The 24,679-nt window shown below is 36.0% G+C and overlaps 1 protein-coding gene across 2 annotated transcripts in view; it reads right to left on the minus strand.

The window, feature by feature from the left end:
- Positions 1-687: 687 nt before the first annotated feature.
- PRKCE (protein kinase C epsilon) overlaps positions 688-24,679 on the minus strand; it is a 304,751-nt gene continuing 280,759 nt past the window's right edge. For both annotated transcript variants that reach the window (XM_026695854.2, XM_026695853.2), the window contains 2 exons: positions 22,036-22,182; positions 688-6,024 (listed from right to left, as the gene is read on the minus strand). In XM_026695854.2, coding sequence (XP_026551639.1) covers positions 5,878-6,024; positions 22,036-22,182 — 294 coding nt within the window. In that variant the 3' untranslated portion in view covers positions 688-5,877. The remainder of the gene's footprint in view (positions 6,025-22,035; positions 22,183-24,679) is intronic.

The following is a 24,679-nucleotide window of genomic DNA, read 5'->3' on the forward strand; positions in this document are numbered from 1 at the left end:
CCTAGAGAGAGAAATGCAGGAACTGCAGAAATGTTTGTCAGAAATCGTGCATGCCAGGAAAGGAAAGTCATATACTCCACAATTTTGCTTACAGAAGCTTTGTGGAATGCATGTTTTAGTCTCTTATAAAGAACCACTAATCTCCATTTTGTATAAAGACCTTGCATGCCATGCAAACAAGACTGCACTGGACAATCATTCTGCAGTTTAGCCAACCTACAAACAGTTTTTGGGAAGCCTTTTGCAATTTGCAAAGTTTTTATTCACCTATGAAAAACACTGCTTAGCTTTGTTCATTTTTGCACTGGATGAACTTCATATGAAGTTAACTTCATAAGAAAAATCTACAGAACAGGTATGACACTCCAAAAACTAAAGGGCATTTTTACACTCTTTCCCTCTAAAATGAAAATTCAATGAGATGATGCATCCTTTGTGACATTGCTGTGCTTTCGCTCTAGAAGCCAGAGGGTGAGGAGATGGGGTTTCTTCCCCCTTCCCCCCAGCCCCTTAGTTTTGATTAAAAATAAAATAAATTATTTAACAATGTTTGATACTTTATTACTTTGGTAAGCCAGACAACACATGACTTGGTATAGCATATTTAATATTCTGAAATCCTCATGAATACATACATATATGTATATATATTTATATATAATAATAATAATTACACCTGAGTTTAAAAAAAAACACAACATAAGGAAATTAAGTGTCTTTGTCACCAAAAGTGGCTCTGAACAGCCATACATAAAACTGATGTAACCTAATCTGTCCCTTTATAAAGATGACTTCCGTCACCTGTTCAAGCTACTTTGAGGCCTGGAAATTGCTCCACGAGGCTTCTTGCGACATTATGCAAAGTTACAGGCCACATGGGAGAAGTCCACAATGGGTGCCTTTTCTGGAAATTGGGGTATAGTGTCTATATGCTCTGGACTGTATGCCCGGAGGCAATCCTGCTTTAATTGGTGGGATCCTCTGGACTCATCTGAAGGCACCAGTCTGCAGCAATTTGACCAATTTTATCCAAGTCTAGCTCTTTGTAATTTACCCCATGACAGTTTATGTGACAGATTGTCCCTGCTCAGACTGCTGACAAAGCATTTTTAAGAGGGGCTTCAGAGCAGGCTCCTGTAGCTGTCCATGGATACCCAGTTCAGATGCTGTTCTTATCTACTAGCATGGAAGGACACTTTTGATAGGCAGGAGGCTCTACATTCTCTGATGGAGAAACCTTCCTGCAACAATTTTCTTCTCATAGAGATCGCATGAGATGGGGCATGTGTCTGAAAGATGTGCTTTGGTTAATAGTGGTTGCTTTCCCCCCTCTCCCCGCTCTCTCTACCATTCCATATACAGTTTAAGAGAACTATACAGGAGAATCAGTACAGCTTAATATAAGTTTACATCGGTCCTATAGCAAAAAAAAGAGAGGGAAATTCATCTTTGACAATAACTTGAACCAATACACAAACAGAGTATTGCACATGGACATAATCATAATTATTCCTTCATAGACTAATTTTAATAATATGCCTGAACATGCAGCAGTTGATACCTCTATATTCATTGAGTCCCACAGGCCTTGCAATAAACATCTATATACAAATCTCACTTGCACAGAGAGAGAGAGAGAGAGAGAGAGAGAGAGAAAGAGAGGGGGAGAGGGAGAGGGAGGGAGAGAAAGAGAGAAAAGAAGAAAGGAAAAGTTAGGAAAATGCTTGATGACTGCCGCTCTATCTCCCCATATCCAAAAGTCAGGCTCCATAGCCAATACATTTTATGCATAGACAATGCACTTTATTAATATTTTTTTCAGAGAAAAAAGGCATATACCATAATTAGGAATGGTCAAATAACAAGTGTTAAATGACTAAGGAAGTGTTCAGAAGAAAATTACAACCAATTCAAACTTTTATGTAAATTTTATAATAAAGTGTCTATGGGGCTTCACTTTTGGTACACCCTGTATGTAAGTGTGCGTGTATGTTTGTGTGTGTGTGTATATGAAAAATCCAAGTGCAACAAATAAAAAGGATTCCCTTAACTGCTCATTCAGTATATATATATATATATATATATATGTATGTATGTATAAATCTATACGCACACGTACATGTATATATATATATGTGTGTGTGTGTGTGTGTGTGTGTGTGTGATACATGTTGTACAAACACGCATGTCCACACTTACATATACAAAAATGCAGTATTCCCAGAAATATGAGTAAATAACATTATCAGCATATCTACAAGCGGTAACTTCACATTTCTTTCTTAATGATTTTCCACATGAGTTACCAGTTTGTCATGATTACACAAGAAATCCATTTACAACCTTCAACAATGTCAGTTTTTGAATCTTGATCTTAATCTCTCCCTCCTTTTTCATTTCATGAATGGTTTTGCTTTGCTTTGTGGTTTTCCTGTTGACCACAGTTATCACATCAGTTCTTTCAAAGCTTTTCACAACCAAACAGTAGTACTACTGGGCTGACCCACAGTACAGTAGTCGCGCATTCCAGGATCTCCTTCTCCAGCCCTCTGCTGTTGGCCAGGGGCCCCTTTACACAGGGCTCCGGAAGAGGAAAGAGGTAACTGGAGGTGAGCATTCAGCAAAGAGAAAGGGAGGACAAAGACTATGTACAATGAAAGATGGGTCATCCCATTTTTGTGGGTAAAAGCCTGCAAAAGTAACACACTGCTATTGAAATTAAAATTAAATAAGCAAAGCAGGTCATCATTCAGGTTCAGTACATAAAAAAGAGGCTCTCCCTCCCCCTTAAGTCCCTTTCATACCTGTCAATGCACCAATGATGTAAACGATTTAGGCACATGCTTTTAAACAGTTTTACTATGGAAGGATTATCATGAATATGGCAAAGCAGCTGTAAGAACTGTAGAAAACCTATGATGCTTTATTAAAGCTAGCATAGGCTTTTGGAGAATTTGTCCATTCTTAGCCCTTTAAAACACCTGTCTTTGTAGCATTTGTGTTAGTGATTCTTTTTAAAAAAATTAGTTATAATTTCTAAATCAAAACTTTTAAAAAGTCATGTATTCTTTAAAAAATATAGCTTTTTCCTAAAATGTTTTCCATAGCATTTATTATTCTAATCACAACACTTTCAGAGTATTTGCTTTTCAAGACCCAGCCTTGCAACAAAATGCTCTTTAAAATATAAATGTTGAGTGGGAGGAAGTGGAAAATCATTTTGCCCCATTCACTGCTGTATTACAGCATGGCTTGTTAATGTTTAGAAAGCTGCTCTAATATAAGTATGGGTGAGACCCATAGAAAAGAGAAGAGTAGGATTCCTTCCTGTCAGTTACTTGCATTTCTAAAAGAAAACAGATTTCAAGAAGAACATTGTAGAGTTTTTAACTAGGTTTTCGATGAGTGTTTGCTTAATAAGTCCCATCGTGTTTGAGGTTTAATTGTGGGTTAAAAGTGGCACAGTTCAGCCTCAGAAACATAATGTGGAAGTCCTGCATAGCATACGATGGCTGTTTCATCCTGATGACATTCTCCTTTCAGGCTCCCATCAGAATTAAGAGAAACAATCCCCAATTGAATTTCTTATTTTGGGGCAGACGTCAACTCACAAGCTTGGGGCAGCCCTTGTAACACTAAGCCCTGGTTCTGATTAGGACAGTGCAACACCAAGAAGCATTTAGAGAAAGAGTGGGCATTGGTGTATCTGTCACTAGCATTTTCTCTGCAACTTTTCCATTTCCTCTGTGTCTGATCATCTTTATCCTGAAAGAAATTCATATATCATGGCAACTTCTGATTGCATGTGGAAAGCTGCCTTTTCCTTTGATCTGATTGTGAAACAGATTAGGGCAGATTATGTAGGCTTGTTACACATCTTTGAATTCTGAGATTATCAACATTCTGCCTCCTGTCATTTCTAATCACAATGAGAGCAGAGATTTTTAATCAGCCAAGGCAGTGTATATATATTTTTTAAATCTGAGTTCTGAAAAATTGTAGTGTATCCACAGAGTTCAGTTACCTTTTCATTTAACCCTCCGAGGTTAAATTGAATGAAAGCCAGTTTGAGTTCAACTGAGATCTCAGATGCATGATAAGCTGCTAAACGGAAGCTGTTTTCAGCTGCTTTTGTGGATGTCAGCCTCTAGACCGTCTACTAAACTATTTATGTATACTAGAACTATTTGGGTTTCTAGCATCTTTTTCCTCACCAGGTAAAGAGCAAGCAGTGTGACAACAATGCCTTATGACAGCAATTATTGAAGGCAAACATGGCATTATACCTGGAGCATCAATTAGTAGCCATATTGACCAAGACAGACCTCAGCTCTCATATATTTAAAATGCTTGCCTTTCAAGGGTAAATGCTTCATTCAGTTTATTTTGAATATTGGAAACCTGGCATCTCCATTCTAAGCACATGAATTGGAAAGAAATGATTACATTGGGTTTTATAAATTACTTGCATGATTAGTTCAAATGTGTAAAAACCTAGGGTTGGAGACAGACATACTTAAAACAAGCCTAATAAAGGAACTGAATTTAAATTAGCTGAAGAAAAATGAAATCTGAATTATTTCAGTGAATCTAAGGGAAAGAATATGGGGGTTTGCTCCCTATTAGACTAAATACAGTTGCTTATGTCTACAGTAGAAACTACAATCCAAATTAGGATAGTGGCAGCAGACAAAAAGTTAAAGGCCCCCAGCCCCCAATCTATTTTGGTGTGTTTTTAAAGCAACCTTGAGCCTGAAATTTTAAAATGTGTAGTCCTAAGAGTTCCTAACACTTGGAGCAGCTGCTTTTTCCTCTCCAAATGGTTCCCAAAGGTTTTGCCTCCACAGATAAGATTTAAAATCAGTGTTTATCGCTGTATCTTCTAAGACATAATTTTTGAATCCCAGCAACCTTTAAGATGTATGGACTTCCCAGTTTTAAGTCCACACATTTTAAAACCGCTGAGATTGAAAAAAAAAAAACATTCTAAGACGCTCAACAGAACTTTGAGAAGATCATATTTGACAGATTTGGGCATATTTCTTTTGCCTGACACTAAAATGCAAAACTTCACTTTCCTAAGGTTGCATTCCATGGAAAGAGCTGCCTATTGAAGAATTGAAGTTCACTCCAAACGTACCCATTTGAATGTTAAGGGGTGTGAGCTCAACCATTCCTGTTGACAATTTATTGAAATCAATGGCAAAAGGGTTTAATGTTTATCTCTCGTGCTTCATAAGGCCCCTGGCAATCAACTCAAAATGCATTGAGCTAATTCCAAGCTCAGTAAATCTTATGGCTGATTTATAGATTTGTATCTGAGTTGAAAATAAGTCATAATGAAGAATTCCTCTCTCTCCATAATCATACAACATATATACTTATCTATCTAGCACAATGGGATGAGATACCTATTTGTGGCATCTTGGAAAAAAGTTGTCTAACCTTCAGTACATACTCTAGACCATAATTTTAAGCTTTAAAAGATGAAGCTAAAATTCTGAGTGATTTTTCAATATTAAAAATGGTTGAACTAATTACTTTTGACAGTGCTAGATGATTTTAAAAAAAGACAAAGCCTTCCTGAAAATAAAAGAAAGTCTGAATAGAGAGAACGAGAGACACAGCAGCAAAAAACAACAGCAATGTGTTACCTTTACAATTTCTAATACAAAATTTTTGCATTGCTCTGTAAAACAGCTAATATGAGTGCCTCCAGATCAAGGAAATATAACAATAAATAGACAGTAGAAAGTAATGGGTTTAGGCTCATGATCAGAGAAGCAGTTCTTGATGGTGTAGCTGGAGGATTTTTCAGAACACAACTTGCAGCATCTGTGATCTGGTGGTTCCAATTTAGGGGTGGGGAAAAATATCTTATGGCAGCAGCTCTTCTCCAAAATATGAGAAGCCTTTAAATTCTTCTTGGTTGATTTGCTTTATAATTGTCTCATCCACTGGTGTTAATATTGGGTCTTCTCGTGTAAAGTCTTGATCAAAGTTATTTACATCCCTTTTGGTTTTCTGAGAAACAAAAGCAAAAGATGAAGAATGAGTGGTGTTCTTGCACCAACAACCAACTTTTTTTTTTACTGGGATTCGAAAAGAGTGATAAAGGCTTCTAAAGCAGGGTTTGAGAATCATGGCCCTGTTATGACGTGTGAACTTCAACGCCTGGAATTCCTGAGCCAGCCATGCAAGTTATAAAAGGGCCATGGTTCCCCACCCCCGTTCTAAAGGAAGATGGTGCCATTTCATACACACAGGTCTCTTTCTCTCTCTCTCTCTCTCTCTCTCCCCCCCCTCACACTTCATACAGGAGAAGGCGAAAAGAGAAGGTGGCCAAGTGAGGATGCAGAAGCAAAGAATGGTCCTGGATAATTAGCTTTTAATTGAGAAGTTGGAAGCAAAATGATGGTATTTATAACTTAAACTATACCACACTGCACCAATCTGGATAAATGAATGATGAATTCAAACAGAATTTGTCTGGAAATGGCATAATGGGTTGATTACAAATATAGGAGTGAATATAGGATTACAAATATAGGAGTGAAGCATATGATCCCAATTATTGATGGTGAATATGACATGGGATAAGCAAAATCTCACAAATTCACAGTTTTTTTGCACCTAGCAGTGATTGTTTTTCACAGACAGAACTTTTACAACTGTGTGTGGAAGATCCACCACCTACAGTCCTGATATGCCTAGTGCTAATTTTGACCATGATGGAAGCTATTCTGAACATATCAGTAAAATTGGCATACAGTCAGTGATTGCATCTATTTAGTATGCTTACTACAATGCAGTTTCTCTAAATTTTATGCTAATAAATGAACCTTCAATGAAGTGCTTCCTGTTCCAGATTTGTTGTTCCACAGGGGAAACTTACCTCTTGAAACATCTTTAGTTCAGTGGTTTCTAAAACATAAGTTTTCAGAGAATGACACAAACTCCCAATGTACTCTTCACAATGTTTATCTTAACTTGACAGAGACTCAAAATATCTACATACAAGAGTCATGATGGCTCAGTGGTTAGAATGTAGTATTGCAGGATAACTCTGTCCACAGCCAGGAGTTCGATCCTGACTGGCTCAAGGTTGACTCAGTCTTCCATCCTTCTGAGCTCAGTAAAGTAGAACCCAGATTGTTGGGGGCAATATGCTGACATTTGTAAACCATTTAGAGAGTGCTGTAAAGCATTATGAAGTAATATAGAAGCATACATGCTTATACTATTAGTATATAACCCATCCCAGTCAAGAGTAAAATCCTAGTTGTGGCGTAAAAGGGAAAAAGATGGGTATCCAATTTTCCAAATATCCCCTTTTCATTGCAGACCCTTTGCTATACCTTTAAAAATCTGGTTATGAAACCACCTCTCAATTATTAATTTACTGAGTCTAGAAAATATGACAGCTAGCAGATAAATGTTTTACTCCTTCTCTTTGCTTATGAAGGCAAGCCATGGATTGTTTTCTGAAGTAGGCATGAGTTTTTGAGAGGGCCTAATAAGTTATGGCTGGATCATTACAGATATGACTTATGACAACTGAGCCTAAAATCTCTGTTGCTATGCAAGACAGTTATTAAGTGAGCGTTACCCCATTTTATGACTTGCCACAGTTGACTTTGCTTGTCAGGTGGTCACAAAGGGTGATAACATGACCCTGGGACACTGCAACATCATAAATACATGCAAATTGCCAAGCGTCCGAATTTAAGTGCAACAACCAACCGTAAGTCACTTTTTTCAGTGCCATTGCAACTTCGAATTGTTACTAAATGAATAGTTCTAAGTTGACGACTACTTGCATATCATGTTCACCTTTTGTACACTATAATCTCAAATGGTTTTTCTACAATTACTGAAATAAAAAAAGACATCATTTGATTAAAATCTCCCAAGCAAGAAGAAATCACAGTGTTTTCGTTATAATTCAATACAGAATTAAGCACAGAGATGTAATTACTAAAACTGGAGTGTGTAATGTTTCCAAGGAAATTCTTCCCACATAAACTTTCTTGCAACTATTAGCACTGTATATCCCACAATTTGTAGAAAAATGGATTTGCATGGACTTTGAAAGCATGTATAAAACATGCATTACCTCAGAGATCTTTGTACAACCTTCATGATAGATTTCTTCAAAATGATGCTTTTCAAATGTTTTAAAATACAATTTCTTATCTAACAACTATGGGGACATTAATTAAAAATAGGGAAGGTACCATTACAGTATTTATGTCTACAATGTATATCCCATAATTTTTTATTGTTGAAAACCATCACATGTTAAGAGAGACTACTTTGGGCACTGAATTTGGAGAACCCAGAGGATTTTTTTTACTCCACTGCAAATTTCCAATGTTTCCCTGTGTTCTTCCAGTATTCTTAAAAAAACAGATTTTCATAACTTTGAGGAAAACTGTAGTGCCAGAAGGTTAAATAAGATCGTGCTGTTCTAGCTCACAATTACATGATAAATTTGTGATGCACTCAGTGCAATCTTGCCTTTTTATATTTCTTGCCCTGTTTCATATTCGTAGTTGATTCAGAACAACCAATCAACTGCAGCAAATTTCTTTTTCCTATTGTGTTCCACATATTTTACATCTATTGCATTTTTGTTTTATACCTATAGTGCAACTGCATAAACTAAAAAGACATATATTAAGTCCTCTGCCTTGAGGGAGGAGCATAACTTCAATCCATACCTCAACACTGTCTTTACTCAAGGTTGCACCTTGTTGCTTGCTTTCCCTTGAAAATGTTCTACTTCTTTCTTATAAAAGTGCCCCCAGCCTCTGTCTGCAGCTTCTGATTTCAGAAAGCAGACATAGGGTCTCACCTAGCTTTTGGTTTCAATTGAATAGGCTTTAAATCTATTGGATATCTGGATTTGTTTTGGGCTGTGCCTACCAAAAAGCTGTAGTAATATCGGTGATTTTGAGGCTTTGACCACTCTTTCTGAAACAAACTATAACTGTACTTCATTTGTGAGGCATTATTTTACTGTGTGTTAAATAGAGTAAGTTATCCCAGACTTGAGAACTAAAGAAGACTTATAAGAAGCAAGAAATGAAGATGAGATTAATGATACATTCAAGGTGAGACAGGAACTTATGGGGAAATCTAAAGCTAAGAGTTAAGAGAAAAGAGAAGAAAAAGAAAAATGCTGTTCGAAAAGGAGCTGTATCAGGTAACCATCATGAAAGTCTCACTTAATTGGATTTGGAATATTTCTAGTAAATGAAGTCACATAAAGTAAAAAAAAATTTTTTTTTTTGCTGAAACTGACCCATTTATTTGCTGCTCATAATGATTATTTTAAAACACTGCCACTGACCTTATTCATAAAATTTTGCAAGATCAGATAAAATAGCACTATTCTGAACTACAAGGCTAAGATACATAATAATATACAGAAAGCATATACAGAACAGATTTTGTTCTTTCTTTTGCAAAAGGCAGGAGATGACTCAAACACTATGAAGTGAGAAACTGAGCATGGAGACAATGTGGAGTGGATAAATGGGAAAGGTTAAGTACTTCTGCTGAACTGGCATGCACAACCATCCTTCATAAAGTCATGTGCTAAGGAAAAAAAATGGGACAGCCCAAACCAAATTGGCTAATAATTCTTTTTCTTTATAAAATGTGCACAAAATTAACTCTGGTGCTAACTTGATTTCCTTGCCATTTATAATATTGTATTTTATAGAAGTATATTTAGTATAGTAGTGTCCATTTTTTCTCTAAGGAGTTCAAGGCAATGTAGGTGGTATAGTAGCACTTATGCCTCTCAAGTTCATTTGCTTGATTTAGGCAGAGAATTGCTCTTTTAAAATGACGATTCGCTATTTTTCTTCTTTGAGTTGAACTCAACTCTTGGTGACTTCATGGACGTATCCTTATAAGTCTTCCCTGCAACAAAATTCAGATGATTGCTGTTCTTGGATAGCGTGGGTTTTTTTTAAAAAAACTTCCCAGTCTAACCTACAGCCAAGGAATCTTCTAGTGGTCTCTCCTGTGGGTACTAACCACATTGGTCCTTCTTAATATTTCAAGAATAATCAAGATTGACTAGATGCTGCCACCTTGCTGGGCATGTCCCTGATTATTGTAAAATATGTATAACCTACATGTTATATTTCCTATACCCATATCAGCTTTGAAGAAATTAGATCTTCATGTAAGCTGCATTGAGCTCCTAGAGGAAAGGTATGATATATATCTAACATATATAAGAGCCTCAGTGGTGCAATGGAGAGTGCAGTACTGCAAGCTACTTCTGCTGACAGCCAGCTGCCTACAATTTGGCAGTTTGAATCCCACCAGGCTCAAAGTTGACTCAGCCTTCAATCCTTCCGAGGTGAATAAAATGAGGACCCAGATTGTTGGGGACAATATGCTGACTCTGTAAACCGCTTAGAGAGGGCTGTAAAGCACTGTAAAGCGGTACAGAATATAAATCTAAGTGCTATTGCTATATATATATAAATACAGAATTGAGAGTGCTTCCGCCATTTGGAATTCATTGTTGGTTTTCTTCTTCTCTGGGGAAAGCGTAAGGCCCTCCAACACCCTCCTCTGATAAGCACTTTCTATCTATAGCAAGAAGAATTGATAGCAAGAGGAGGTGATGGAAGCCAATCTCTCAAACAGATCTCTGAAGAAGTAGAGGAAGGGATGGGTAATGTTCACTTTGCTAAATTAATTTGAATTTCTCTTTCTGCTTCCCCCTATGAGAATGTGAGTGTTTTGTAGATAGGAGGAGAGAAGAAGAACAGTTTTCTCTTGAGATGAGGAAAAAGATAAAACTGAATTCATATCTAGAATATTTTGAGTTTGTAACTGACAAGCGTGCTGTGGTTCTTCTCTTGGCCAAGCAGAATTTAAGCAGATGATATTCATTGCCTTTCCATTTCACAATACGTGAAAGGGACTGGAGGATATATTTCTTTATTCTCAGTTATTACATTTCCCTTCGGCTCTGCCATCCCTACTGGATTCTATGAGGAAGAAGTCTCTAATTTGAGCTTATGACACAATGAATAGGATAAGCAACAGCCACCACCCTTGTTCTGGTACTGTGAATGACTGCCCAGTCATGTATGCCACATTGTAATCCTAAACCAGTTGATAAGCCTGAGATATTAAAACTTCCCACAAATAAATGCCAGTGCATTAGAATAAGAGTATTGGATAAAACAGCCTTTTTTCCCCTTTCACATATATCTGTGCTGTCAGTATTTCAGTCTTTTCCTGTTCTTTGATTTTATCCTCTTTTAGTTTTACATGGAGTAGTGAAAAGTGCACAAGCAATGCAAAATTAACATAACTGAACAATAGAACAAAATCTGGAAGCTGAAAAGAAGAAAGCACTGCTGGACCCAGATGTGCCATCAAAAGAGGCTATTTCACACATATAGTTGAAGATCTATAACACTGGGGAACTATCTCTTACTGTATAGTAGTTTATTGTAAAACTGCCACCATGAAAAGAACGACACAGGAAAAATACGAATGACAAACAACTCATAGGAAATAACAACAGGAAATAATAGCAATCCATAAACAAGGTGATGAAAAATGTTCCAGTGAAACCAACCTGGAGGTATGAAAAAAAAAATCAACTTTGGGGTATTTTGCACCTTCCCCCGCTGCCTACTCTCTTCCTCAAATATAATATAATGCATGCTTCCATGCTTTGTAAGTCTAAACATTAGGCATAGATACTGGAGTCCTAAAGGGCTGCACCTCCATGTATTTGTATAGTAGTTTCTTTTTCAGACATTTGGCTTCATGCCCAAGGACTTGACATTATTAAGGGTAAGTGTTTAGCTAAAATATGTGCAAATAATTAGATTCATTCGTTTAATTAGTTTCTCACACAGAAGTTTTTCCTAACTGATGATGAGAACACACAAGATGCAATCATGTAAGGTTAGTTCAAGCATGATTCTTCCACTTTTTTTTACTATAGCTATAATTTCCCTTTGAATGCCTTACACAAGTCTGTTCCTTGGTCCATCAATGCATTAAACCAGAAAAGTGCATTTAGAGACCACAGATCTTAGAGACCCCGCCCCCTCAAAAAGCTGCCATAAAATAGTAATCGTTAAAATGAAATTGAAAATGTGAAAGCAATCATTCTGTCTTTAATTAAGCATAATATTAATCAAATTATATGTAAATTAAATTGGATCAAATTTATTTTTCACCTAGCCTTGGTTGCCCTGCGGGAGCTACTTAAAGGCTGAATCTGGCTCATGGACTGAAAAAAATGCTCCTCGGCTTATTTCTTTTGTTTTAAGTATGATTAAATGATTCAATGATTCATGAGCGAATGGTTCATATGCAAAGCCATAAACTGTTGCTTGCAACCAACCAAATCCAAACAACCAAGTCATGTCCTCAACCTCATTTGTGAACCCAAAGCTTTTTGAGTCAAAGATGGAATTATTGATGCTAGTTACCATGAAGAACTCCATCATTTCCTTCCTAACCAGCCAGGAGGACCAGTGTCAGTATTAGAACCAAGTTTTTGCATTTTAGTTTTGGTCGAAAACCTGCATCTGGTCATCTTTAAATTTTTTCAGCATTTAGGGAAAAAAAATCCTAGAAAGCTTCTTAAAATTTTACTCCAATATGTCCATTCCTTGAATGAAATGTCCTAATGTTTGATTCTCCTATTATTTGTTCCTACCCTCTAACTCAGTGCTTCTCAACCTTGATAAATTTAAGCTATGAAGACTTCAACTCTCAGAATTCCTAAGCCAGCAACTTAAAAGTTATCAAAGTTGAGAAAAAGGGCTCTGTGTTGATCTTAAATTTGGAAAGTGGAAATTTTTATTTATAAAGAATGCAGAGCCTCCTCCCCACCACCCATTTCTAAATGTAGCTGCTATACATATGGATTTGGAGGAAGACAGAGGTCAAGTCCAAGGCCAATGCTTTGTGCGTTGTTCACTCAAGGCTCTACTTTTGTGCCACTCCTATTTAACATCTCCTTGAAGTCTCTCGGCAAGTATCATTTGTCTGCATGGCGTGTAGTATCATCAATATTCTGCTTTTACTGTTGTACATCTTTATGCTGGGTCAAGCTGCTGCTGAGGTCCTTTCCCAATACCTGGAGGCCATGAGGGTCTAGATGTCAGGGAATAGGTTTAATCAAAACCTTGGCAAACCTGAGTGGTTGTGGGTTTTAAGGGCCTCTGGCTCTAACTATTTCCCACCTTTAATTGTGCCTTCCCCAGTCAGAATCAGCCTCCTGGATTCACGGCTCCTTTTCAAAGAGTAGGTGACAGCTACAACTAAAGGATCTTTACATTTGTGGGCTGGGGTGGGCATGTTCATGGTAACTCATAACCCAGTCACCTCCCACTTGGAGGATTGTAATGTGGTCTACATGATGAGCATATGGAAACTGCAACTGGTCGTGTAGTGGAGGCAGTTTTTAGAGTTTCTTGCTACACATATAATGCTGCTGCTTTGCAAGCTGCTCTGGTTTCCAGTAGGCTACTGAGTGCAATTTAATGTGCTATTGTAATCTATTCAGAACTACATGGCACTGGTCCTGGCTAGATTTAGCAAAACCCAGCTCCCTTCTGTCAAACAACATCATTTTGTTGGAGGCTGGAATGGAGTTTTCTCAGTGGCAGTGCCTGTCCATGAACAGCATCCTCTCAAAGAACTGGACTCAGGCATCTGGACCAGGAAGTTACATGAGCTCTGTATTGGAGTGGGTTTTTTAAAAAAAATGGAATTCATGGTTTGTGTCAAGTGTCATGAGTCATTTGTAACTGTTAGTTTTATTGTTTGCACACTGCCCACAATCACTGGAATGGTCATATAAATTACACACATACATACAGTATATACAGACAAACTTAGAACACTTGCTTGAGATCTATACTGTATGATCAAAATTATATATAAATTTAGATCTCACTATCATCAAAAACTTCTGATCAAAGGGGCAATCAAACTTAGTACTGTAAGCATTACAAGCAAGGGAACTAGAAGCTCTAGATGACTTCACTTTTACAGACAATTTTTATGTACTTATGCTTCAGATATTAACAACAACTCTGAAAAGACCCTGCAGCTCCCTGTATAAAATAACAATCACCACAAAAGGTACTTTTTAAAACCCATTAGATCGCTTAATTTTCCAGTGCCTGAATTTGTGAGGTTTTGAAACAATGATAGCTAATTCCAGTAAAGCTTACTGGCCCATGTTGACGTGGAAATAACTACTCATGAAATTCAGTGGAAAGTCTTCTGAGAAAGTTCTTTAGGATTGGGTTTCCCCTTCTGTAGCACTGATTCATCTGCCCTTTTTTTTCTTACATTTAACATAACCATTTTATCCTTATAACGCAATTATTCAGTAATGTCTCTGTATTTCCACTCGCATAACCATTTTTCTTTTTCCTCTTAGGGAATTGCTGATTCCCACAAAGTGATTTCTGGAGAAATATTTGTAGTAGAAAAAGAAATAAATAAAAAGTAAATACTGTAAATAAATACTACAGGAATACAAACAAATGGCATGGCACCATGCCAAAGAACAGAAAGCTGGTTCCAGAATCTTTTCAGCAAATATTGTTAGGCAGTTATGTAAATTTCTGGTAAAGACATACGTTAAAATAGAAGAAACCTGAACTCTAAAACCTAGCTAGTTGAAAGATAGCGTTTTTTTAAAAAAAACCTTTTAAGTATGTTTCATTCTAACAGTTTCTAGTGATCCTCTTTCTCTGCTCTCATGAAATTAAAAAGAACAGAATATTATTTTGTTTCCCCCCTACAAATTTTCATTCAATCTGATGATAAAATACGGTTTAGAAATTCTTTCAAAGGGCATCTAAAACACATAGGCGGAGAGGGCCATTCTGGATGCTCTGTGTTTCATGGGACAATAACTTCTCCATAGATGTTTAGTTTGTTAGGTTTTCTACACCTCAAATAAATGTTAGTGAAAGTATTATATAAAAAAAACTTCCTCTTTATTTTTTTTTCTGGAGGGATGTCACTATCCTTGCTTAAGGAGGTGTCTGGTCCAAAGAAAAATCTGGAAATATTATCCACTGAATAACTATTCCAACAAACTTGGCAGACAAATGTCATTTGTAATTAAAGTTGCCTGGAAAGAGCTTATTGCTCTTTTTTTCTTCTTCATTTGAGTAGCAACCTCCAGTGTGGAACACATACTCATCCATATGGTCTCCTGGTGTGATTTAAATCTCTGACAGATCAGGGTTTGCTAAGCACACAGGGAATGAAGAAGGCTGTCCATTGGATATGTTCTATGAGTCCCAATATAGGACTCATGGTGGAGACCAGGGGTGGGACGGGATGGGAGCTATCTATCTACATAAGGCAGAAAAAGACTTTTTTTTTGTATTTATGGATCATAAATTGGTAGGGAAATGAGATGGTTCCACTTTTAGGGGTATGAGAGGTTTCCATGAGAAGTTTAGGGGAAGATTTGAACTGTAAAGTACTACTGTATCACTGTAATATAACTTAAGGCATACTAAATGTGTAGCTAATTGATATATGATTAAAGGTAAATATATTGTTGTATTCTAGATATCTAAGAATATTTATCATAACTATGTTTCAAACAAGTTCAACAAAAAATATTTTCAGAACAGAATCAGTCTTTTGCACTACGTTTTGGCTTGAGTTTCTCATCTGGTCATATCAGTCATGCGTATCAATGAGTTGTAAGGGACATGGAAGAAAGGATAGGCCCATTTTGTAGCTTCTCTGTATTAGGTAGACTTAGCAAATTAATAGCAGTCAATGCAGCAGAATTAATACCATACTGCAGAAGAACTTATGTACATCTGTCTATTTATCTGTCTGTCTATGGAACCGTAGGATTTATTTTCTGGAATCTTGACCTTTCACAGAGTTTGAAATTTATTGTTTTTATTAGCCACTAAAACATTAAAAGATACAACCTACATACCAGTATTAAAAATTCTAGTACATCTTTTAATACGCTGATTGAATTTTTTGGTGTAATCATGAGAAGAAATTTCAGCGCATAAAGAAAGAAAAGGGAAATGGGGAATTGATGAAATAGTGTTTTACAATGAAACATTGATCAACCCTACCACCCCGCACCCTCAACTGATCTGAGCAAACTACATTTCATGCAGATGCATGCAAGACAGCTCCCCTCTTTGCATCTCCCTTCATCTAAATGCCAATTGCCATGCATCAGATGACTGAATGGAAATATATCATGAGACCAAAACAGCACCTCAGGTTTGTATGTTAGGCCTAAAAAGAGACCTACCTGGATATTTTCCCCACACTGTAGGCCTTACCTTAAAGAGGGACATTCACACTGAAGCAAACTTGAAAAGAGAGAATATTCACACAAAAATAAATTTATTTGGCCAGTAATTTTGGTGTTCCCATGACTATTACTATTAATAATGCATTATTAAAAGCTACTGTTTTCAAAAAAGCTTTTTTTTTCTTGTTTCAAATAAATTGAAAAGTGATAATCCCATGCTTATGACAGGGACCAATACAAAACTGTATATACAATGTTATGACTTCAAAGCAACTGAACAGAAAAAAAAACCTTTCCATTTAAAATGCACACATATTTTGGCACACTAGTTGTAAAAATTCTAAAAAAATGAAAATAAAATTCTTCAAATTTCCATAGGCACATTTAATTTTAAAATATTGCCTCCAGAAAGAAAGTCCCTCTTTAAGAATTGCAGCTACTGCCATCGTCAGTGTGCAACTTGGCATTTGCCACAGCATTGTGAAAACTAACAAACACTGATATTTCTGCAACTGACATATCTCAAGCTAAAGCACTTCCAATTCCTGAAACATATCTCAAATTAGGTTACAAAAGAAAAATGTTTCACTGTGGCAAACTCCCAATCTGGTTTCTTACCATCCATTTCCCTTTCATGCAGGGTTTCTACCCTCAAGAATCAGTGAGCACTTTGTAGCCACTGAGCATGCTCACAATGATTTGGCCTGAGATTTTGCATATTTTATATACATATTTACATATAAAAAGATGGCACATGTTCCTTTGCCAAAAGAAAGCATCTGTTTTTAGGCTGATTGCACTTAGCATGAACATGGGCTTTCTTTTAAAGGAATAAATGCATTTAAATAGCAATAGCACTTAGACTTATATACTGTTTCACAGTGTTTTACAGCCCTCTCTAAGCGGTTTATAGAGTCAGCATATTGCCTCCAACAATCTGGGTCCTCATTTTACCGACAGAAGGATGGAAGGCTGAGTCAACCTTGAGCCTGGTGAGATTCAAATTGCCAAATTTCAGTCAGCTGGCAGTCAGCAGAAGTACCTTAGTACTGTGTTTTAACCACCGCACCACCACGGCTCTTTAAATTTAATTTAAATGGAAATAAATGCTATAGGGAAAACCTAGCACATCATTGGTGTTATTAGAATATGGATTACAATAATGTGTGAGACTAAACATATGGAAAAGAACAACTTTTCCAATCTTTCAATGCTAAAAATAAAATATTTGAGAAGTACACTTAGTAACCCCCAAAGAATCAATAGCTGATAGTAGTATTTATATTATCTTAGATATGGTTTATTTTGTAAAGTTGATAAGCTGCTCCAATTGAAGCTGACTCTTAAGTGTCTTAAGTGCATGACTCTCAAGCAGAAATGAAGCATTGGTTTATCAAGGAAATTAATATTCTTACAATTTGTTGTCTCCCTAGGACTGCAAAAATAGATGGCTGGAAGAAACTGGCCATCAAGCATTTAGCACAGTCTTTTTCCCCAGATACTTCATGATCAGAACATTCAAGATTCTTATGAATCACTTAAAATTATTGCATCAAGGCATAAATTAGTACAAATCCTGAACTGGATTATTTGTGATGAGGATTCAACCAGTACACCACAAATGCTTGGTCAAACAGGAAAACCAGCCAAGTCAAGTTGTTTACAGAAGCACATTAGGAACACTTGAAATACAAAGTCTCCTATTTGGAAGAGGAAAAATAAATCCCTGACCATCTTTCCTCAATAATCTGAAAAAAAAACGGGGAAATCTTAGAGGTTACTATGAAACAAAATGTATTTAAAATCTTTCTCTTTTGAAATAAGTCAGAAAAAAGAAGGGAAACTTTTATTCTGATATAGCAAGAAGGATGTACAGTATATTTTTATACAAGATCATTTGCAGAATGAGGAAATAATAATTCATACACACAATGCAGGTTAATCTCCCTGCCTGTAATTTTCCTGATAAAGTGGATTACATGTCCACCATTTCAAGCCAGCATGAGGGAAGTGATGGCAATTGTAGCGGAGCAGGGTGAAGAAGCAATTCAGGAAGAACAACTGTAAACATATCCAGCACTCCAACCCCCTACTGGGGGTAAGAGATGCTGGCTGGAAAATCTGAGAGTTGTAGTCCAAAACCAGTGGAGGGCTCCAAGTTGTGTTCTCTTCTGGCAGCATCTGAGGTAATTTGGGGAAGCTTTACATTGAACTTCATTTTGCTGAAAAAGGCTTCCTTCTGATCAGAAATTTATAGGATTGTGATCAAATCAAGCTATGGTTTTTGTGGCAGAATTCTATGCAGGATTATTTGGAAGTAAATTCTAGTAAAATTTGCTTTTCCCTTTCAAATGGCACAGATAGGAGTGCTCTGAATATTCATTAGTTTACAGTAAGTCTGATTAAGTAGTGTTCTGCTCAGGTCTTATTTCAAATTTCAAACGATCTATATTTCAAAGAGTTCACTGAAATTCTCTTCTTAAGTTTTCTGACAAACCCAAACAGCCCTCTCATTCATGTCTTATCCTTCTTTCTTGCGTTTAAGCAAACAATCTTAAGAGCTCTTCTCCCTGTTCTCTAAAGAGGTTGCTCCAGGACCAGTTGTAGGTCCCTTCATTCAATGCTGCTGTAACTTCAAACTGTCACTGAAAGAATATGAATAAATGGACACACAAACACGCATACAGGTAGTCCTGAACTTATGACTATCCATTTATTGAAAATTATAATGGCCTTGGAAAATGTGACTTACAACTTGTACTCGCAGTTATGACCATTACAGTGGCAAAAAAGACCCATTGGCAAAGCTGGATTTGTTTAAGAACCATGTGATTTGCTTAACGCCTGTGCTGATTTGCTTAATGAGCATCATTAAAAACCATTCTAAATTCGTGTCTGATTCGATTTGCAATGACTTGCAATGAAAATTCTGGTCTCAATTACAGTCATGAGTTGAGGACTAAACTGTATATTCTTCCTAGCATTTTTTATGCAATTGCAGTTTCCATTTTTTTTTTTTGATCAACCAAGTTACCCAAAGAGATACATAACATTTTGGGGTGTGATGACGTTTGATGAAAAAGCAATAATGGAATGAGGTTAGGAATAAACATATTTACAAGCAATGTACACAAAATTAAAGCGATCTAGGCTGGTCATCCTTAATCAAATTGTGTAGAGTTTTCCTATTTACAGTGTAAAAAATAATGTTCTGGCTATATTTCCAGGCAGGAGATTAATTTGGAATGTTGAATTTGGTAGAAGAAAGATGAATTTCTTTGTGCACTGGGCAATATTCTTCTGTGATTTTACACTATAACAAAGTGAACATGATAATCTAACATAATCCAATTCATACCTCAAACAGCAGTAGTGGATTAGAAGGCAGTAATGAGAGTAAAAGATCCCTGAACAGTCTCTATGAATAAATATTTTGATTTCATAAAAGCTGATGAGTATTTTTACAAAGAAATCTACTACAGGTTTTTTAAAATTCATTTTGTACTCCAATACCCCAGTAATGAATGCAGATTCATCTATATTCACCCTCCTGTATTTCAGCCTTAACACTGAGCACATATCATTGGCTATGAATTACCTTCCTTCCCTTTCATTATTCTACTTGACATCATAAATATCTAGACTTCAGCTTAGACAAGTATCCCTAAGTCATGGAGATGATCAGAGGAAGCTCCAGCTAAGTACACACTGGTGGTTTATGCTGAGAGTAAAAACTTAATGCAAGCATTTAATTGCCTACAAAAATGCCTACACTTTATTTCAGCTATTGGTTGGAGAAGCAACAAAAGTATAAACAAAAATGCAACACATATCTGTGTTTATCCACTTCTTCCCACTTTTCATGCAGATCTGAAATCAGTGCTATATTTGACTATTATTAATTTGGCTAAGAATGAGAAAATGTGAAGGAGAAATAATAAAATAAAGCACACATAAAAGCCAGCAAGTGGTATATTTCATGCCCAGAGGAAAAGAGGGTAACAATACCAGGAAATGCAAGGTTTTGTTTTACTCTATGTTCAATTTTTGTCAGTCTTTTAGTGAACACTGGAGAAAAAAAGAAAGCTTAAAAAATGCCCATGTTGAAATGGTATGAATAGATTGACTTAGAATTAAATAGCCTCAATTTATTTATTTATTTATTAAGAAATTTTATATGACCACTCCACTCACTCTTGGTAATTCTGGGTGGCTTACAATAAAACTCCAATACAAAACCCAATAACTCCCTACCCCAGTCAATGTTCAAAATATATACAAATAACATACAATAGAGAGCTAGAACTGAGTGAGAATTGTGACAAGGAAACCAAAATGAGGCCCCACTTGAATATGCATGTTCTAATCTTTCATCATTCAAGATTTCATGGCTGTTTATTTGTCAATGAGAACTCTTTCAGATATGCATAGATTGACATTAAGTACTATGAAAAAGAGCTCTTTATGAGAAATATTCTGAATGGCTAACTCAGCCATGAAAGTAACTTCTTATCTGATGATCTTACATAGACACAGTATAAATCGGGATCTTCTTTAGGAAAATGATATTGGATATTTGCTGATGAACTTTATCACTGGGAAATATATTCTTTTGAATAAAGAAAATACATTTTTTTCAGCACTATATATTAACAATATTAGGATCTTGAATAAGAAAAGAGACCATAAACTGGATTTCATTATAGCATTTGCCAAGTCTCCAGTGAATCAGGACTAAGGAAAAAAATAGCAAGGGGATTTTTTTTTAAAAAAAATCAACCCATATTTATTGCTTTATAAATAACTCAGGGTGTTGAATATACTAATACTTCCTTCACCTCCTGTTTTCCCCAAAACAACGAATTCTATGCAGTGAGTGAATTGGGCTGAGAGAGAGTGACTGGCCTAAAGTAACCCAGTCTGCTTTCATGCGTAAGGCAGGACTGGAACTCACAGCCTCCTGGTTTCTACGCCAGTGCCTTAATCATTACACCAAAATGAATTTCTTGAGTTTTTATAGAATTAGAATTTATCTATTTAGAAAATATATATGTCTGCCCACTCACAAACAGCGACTCTGGGTGGCTTACAAAAAAATAAAAACCCAATTATAACAATAAAAATAAACAACATACAACAATAAGAATTCAGAATTACTAGCAGTGTTAGTCAACAATCTCAGTCAGTCCGAAACAAGAATGAAACATCTAGCATCTAAGCAAAACAATATATGACAGTCATAAATATGATTCCCAATTGATGCAGATATTAATATATTACATGAAAGAATACCTATTCCAATATGAGTTTTGGATACTGAGGGTACCTTCACATATTTAGATTAACATGTGAAGCATGATTATCTTAGCTGTGTTTTCAGTGACAATAAGTGGCAGCAAGAAAACATGGTAACTTATTCCATAACACAAAATTAATGGTTTTAAATATAAAGGTTATCAGATGATAATGTCAATGATTTACTTTCAAAAACAGGATAGCATAAGTTCTTGATCATTTCCACATTCAGTGTTTCATTAACAAGTATGACACATAGTTCTAAGAAAAACCATTAATCCCTTTCCTTGGTATAGCAAACATTTGACCATGTTAACAGTTCTATTGCACTTCTGCAACCTTGCTATCATAAAGGTAATCAGACAGTTTTTATAGTCTGTTATGCAAGTTCTCTTGCCCAACTCAATACTTACAATCCGAGGTTTGAAGGGTGGCTTAATTTTCCTTTGTTCTAGAAGAACCCAGTCAATTTCTTTGAAGAACGGATGCTGTTTAATGGCATCTTCACCGTTCTGAGATGCCACACAGCCCAGGCGTTTGTTTGGGTTTTTTGTCATGAACTGCATGGAAAACAAATAACCAATTTCAGTTACTGGAAAAATTATATAAAGTGGCAAGACAAACTCTGGGAAAAGCAGAAACATCTTGCAAAATATTCTATTTGCGTTAGTCTTTCTTATGCTTTTCCTAACTCAGTAGAGTTTTGAACTTTCTATTATTATTCTATGGTAACTGTAGTTGTCTTTATTGATCTGAGGTAGACCATTTCGAAACATTATACAGTAATAAAACCACAGCAACTCTTAAATCAGGTTAATATGTACTTAAATCAATGTTATGTTTTACTGTGCTTTTTAATGCATTCAAATTTATATACAAGGGGTAAAATTTTAATATACGAATGAGTCAGAAAAAAGAGTACATTTGGCTAATATAATAATCTAGACTATGATCCAAATGCTGTGCAATTTTCATAGACAAGAATTGACAGATTCACTAAATATTCCAAAACTGAATGTCACCATTTTACTACTCTATTAATGGGTACATAGAGAGCATATTGTTTGATCACTGAGAATGTAAACCATTGACAGATCTATAGCGAAGGAATAGAGAAAGGTAGAAGAGGACCATCGGAAACAAAGCAACCTCTTGTATTTTCTTTTAATCGAGATGGTGAGATGGTGAAATCCAAGCTGAACTACTCACAAAAGAGTATACTATGTCATTTAAAACTGGGGCAGAAATACAGTACATCTGGGTATAACAAATGGTATAGATGAAATTGTTGGTTCAAGAAGATTGATACGAAGACTCAAAAACAGAAACCACAGTAGAACCAAAAAACATTAACAGGTGTTGTAAAGGGGAAAAAAACCAGGCTATTTTTCAATTAATACAAATACATTTTAACCAGCACAAAATGTGTTTGGCCCTAACAGGATTGAAACGAAAAAGCTACTATTTTAGTAACATCAACAGAAGGGAAGCAGGATTGAACAGGAGAATCCTTAGAGAAGGGCTATCAAATTCCTGGCCTGCGGGCCAGATGCATTATGCATTGGCCACGCCCATTCCTGGTTTAGCAAAGGGGGAAAAGTCCTGATATGTCACGTGATGTCACTGTGACGACATGAGTTTGACACCCTGGCTTAGAGGAATGAACCTTAACTACAAGCTTGGTTAGCATTCATCATCCCCTTGAAATAGAGCAATAAAAAAAAAATGGAACAGCCACAACACTGAATTTTTTCTTTTTTAACGTGTGATATGGCTGATAGAATATGCTATGCTTACATCTAGCACTTTTTATTCAAATGTGAGTTGGGAATATAAAGTGCTGGAGCATGGAAGAAATACCTAATCAAAGAATTTTATTCTTAGTGAATTGTGCCTTTTAAACATTAAAATGTCAAACAGATCCATCCACTAACTATACCGTATATTAAAGAGGTAATTGAAATCCTTGTCTGTTTCCATGATATCTGGCAAATAATTATTTACATTAAAAATATCTTCAAGAAAATGATGTTACATCTAAACAGCCCCTGCACAAGAGCAGCACCTCTCTGCTATTCATCACATCAGATAGTTGTTTTTTATGCTTTTGTATGAATATGAAAAATATTCCAGACAAAATCTGGAAAGCAACTACAAATAATATAGAGCATATTGTTGAGGGATCTAGGAAGTTCCATTTCTTATTTAAAGTATTCAGTGATAAGAGCAAAAATCTCAAAATATTTTTCATTATTACAATGATTGCCAACTCATTATATACACCACAAGTATATGAACTGATGTGGATACTTTTTGGGAGAGGACTGAACTTTTTTTAACAGAAGAGATGAACTAAGATTATTGGTGCAATAATATTGCTGGATAAAATTCCCAGTCTTTCTTCCCATTTCTGAAAGGCTTTTTGTGCCCCTCCTACTCTCTTGACGAGTTAAACCAATCCAAGCTTTAATGCTCTTAATTAAAAAAAAATAAAAGTAAAAATTCCTACCAATAATTGATGGGAAATTACACTAATGTTTGGTTGTTTGCCAGCAAATTTCATTGGTACAATCTTAGTAGTCTCTGAATGCTGCAAGAAAGGTGATAGGGCAGCTTATGCATCTCACTTGCCAAGACCTCTCATAAAACCTGTATTTTAGATTTCCTTTAATCAGAGAGGACGACAACTGAGCCTACGTTTTTTTGGAATGCAAAGTATATTTTCCACTGCCAAGCCTAGGCTCCTTTACTTCTCATTTTGTCTTATTTTCAAGAGAACTAATATTAAGTTTTTAAAAAGTAAAAGGGTTTTTGAATGCCACAAAGTCATAAGATGTGTAAACATTCTAAAAATTCAGAGTGGTATCTTTCACAAAACCTCAGAAATTAATATGTTCTCCATCATCCAGCACTGAAGATCAGTTCAGAGAAATTAAATCCCAGATTTTCCACTGTTGCTCCTGCCACCCTCCCCAAGTTTCAAAATATCTTCAGTTTCCAAGTCTGGATATTTTTTGTTTGGAAACTGTAAATAAATTGCCACATAATAGTGCAATA

Source organism: Pseudonaja textilis, chromosome 1, assembly GCF_049901715.1.
Source record: "Pseudonaja textilis isolate UNSWEBS1 chromosome 1, rPseTex1.2, whole genome shotgun sequence".
NCBI classification, from domain to species: Eukaryota; Metazoa; Chordata; class Lepidosauria; order Squamata; family Elapidae; genus Pseudonaja; species Pseudonaja textilis.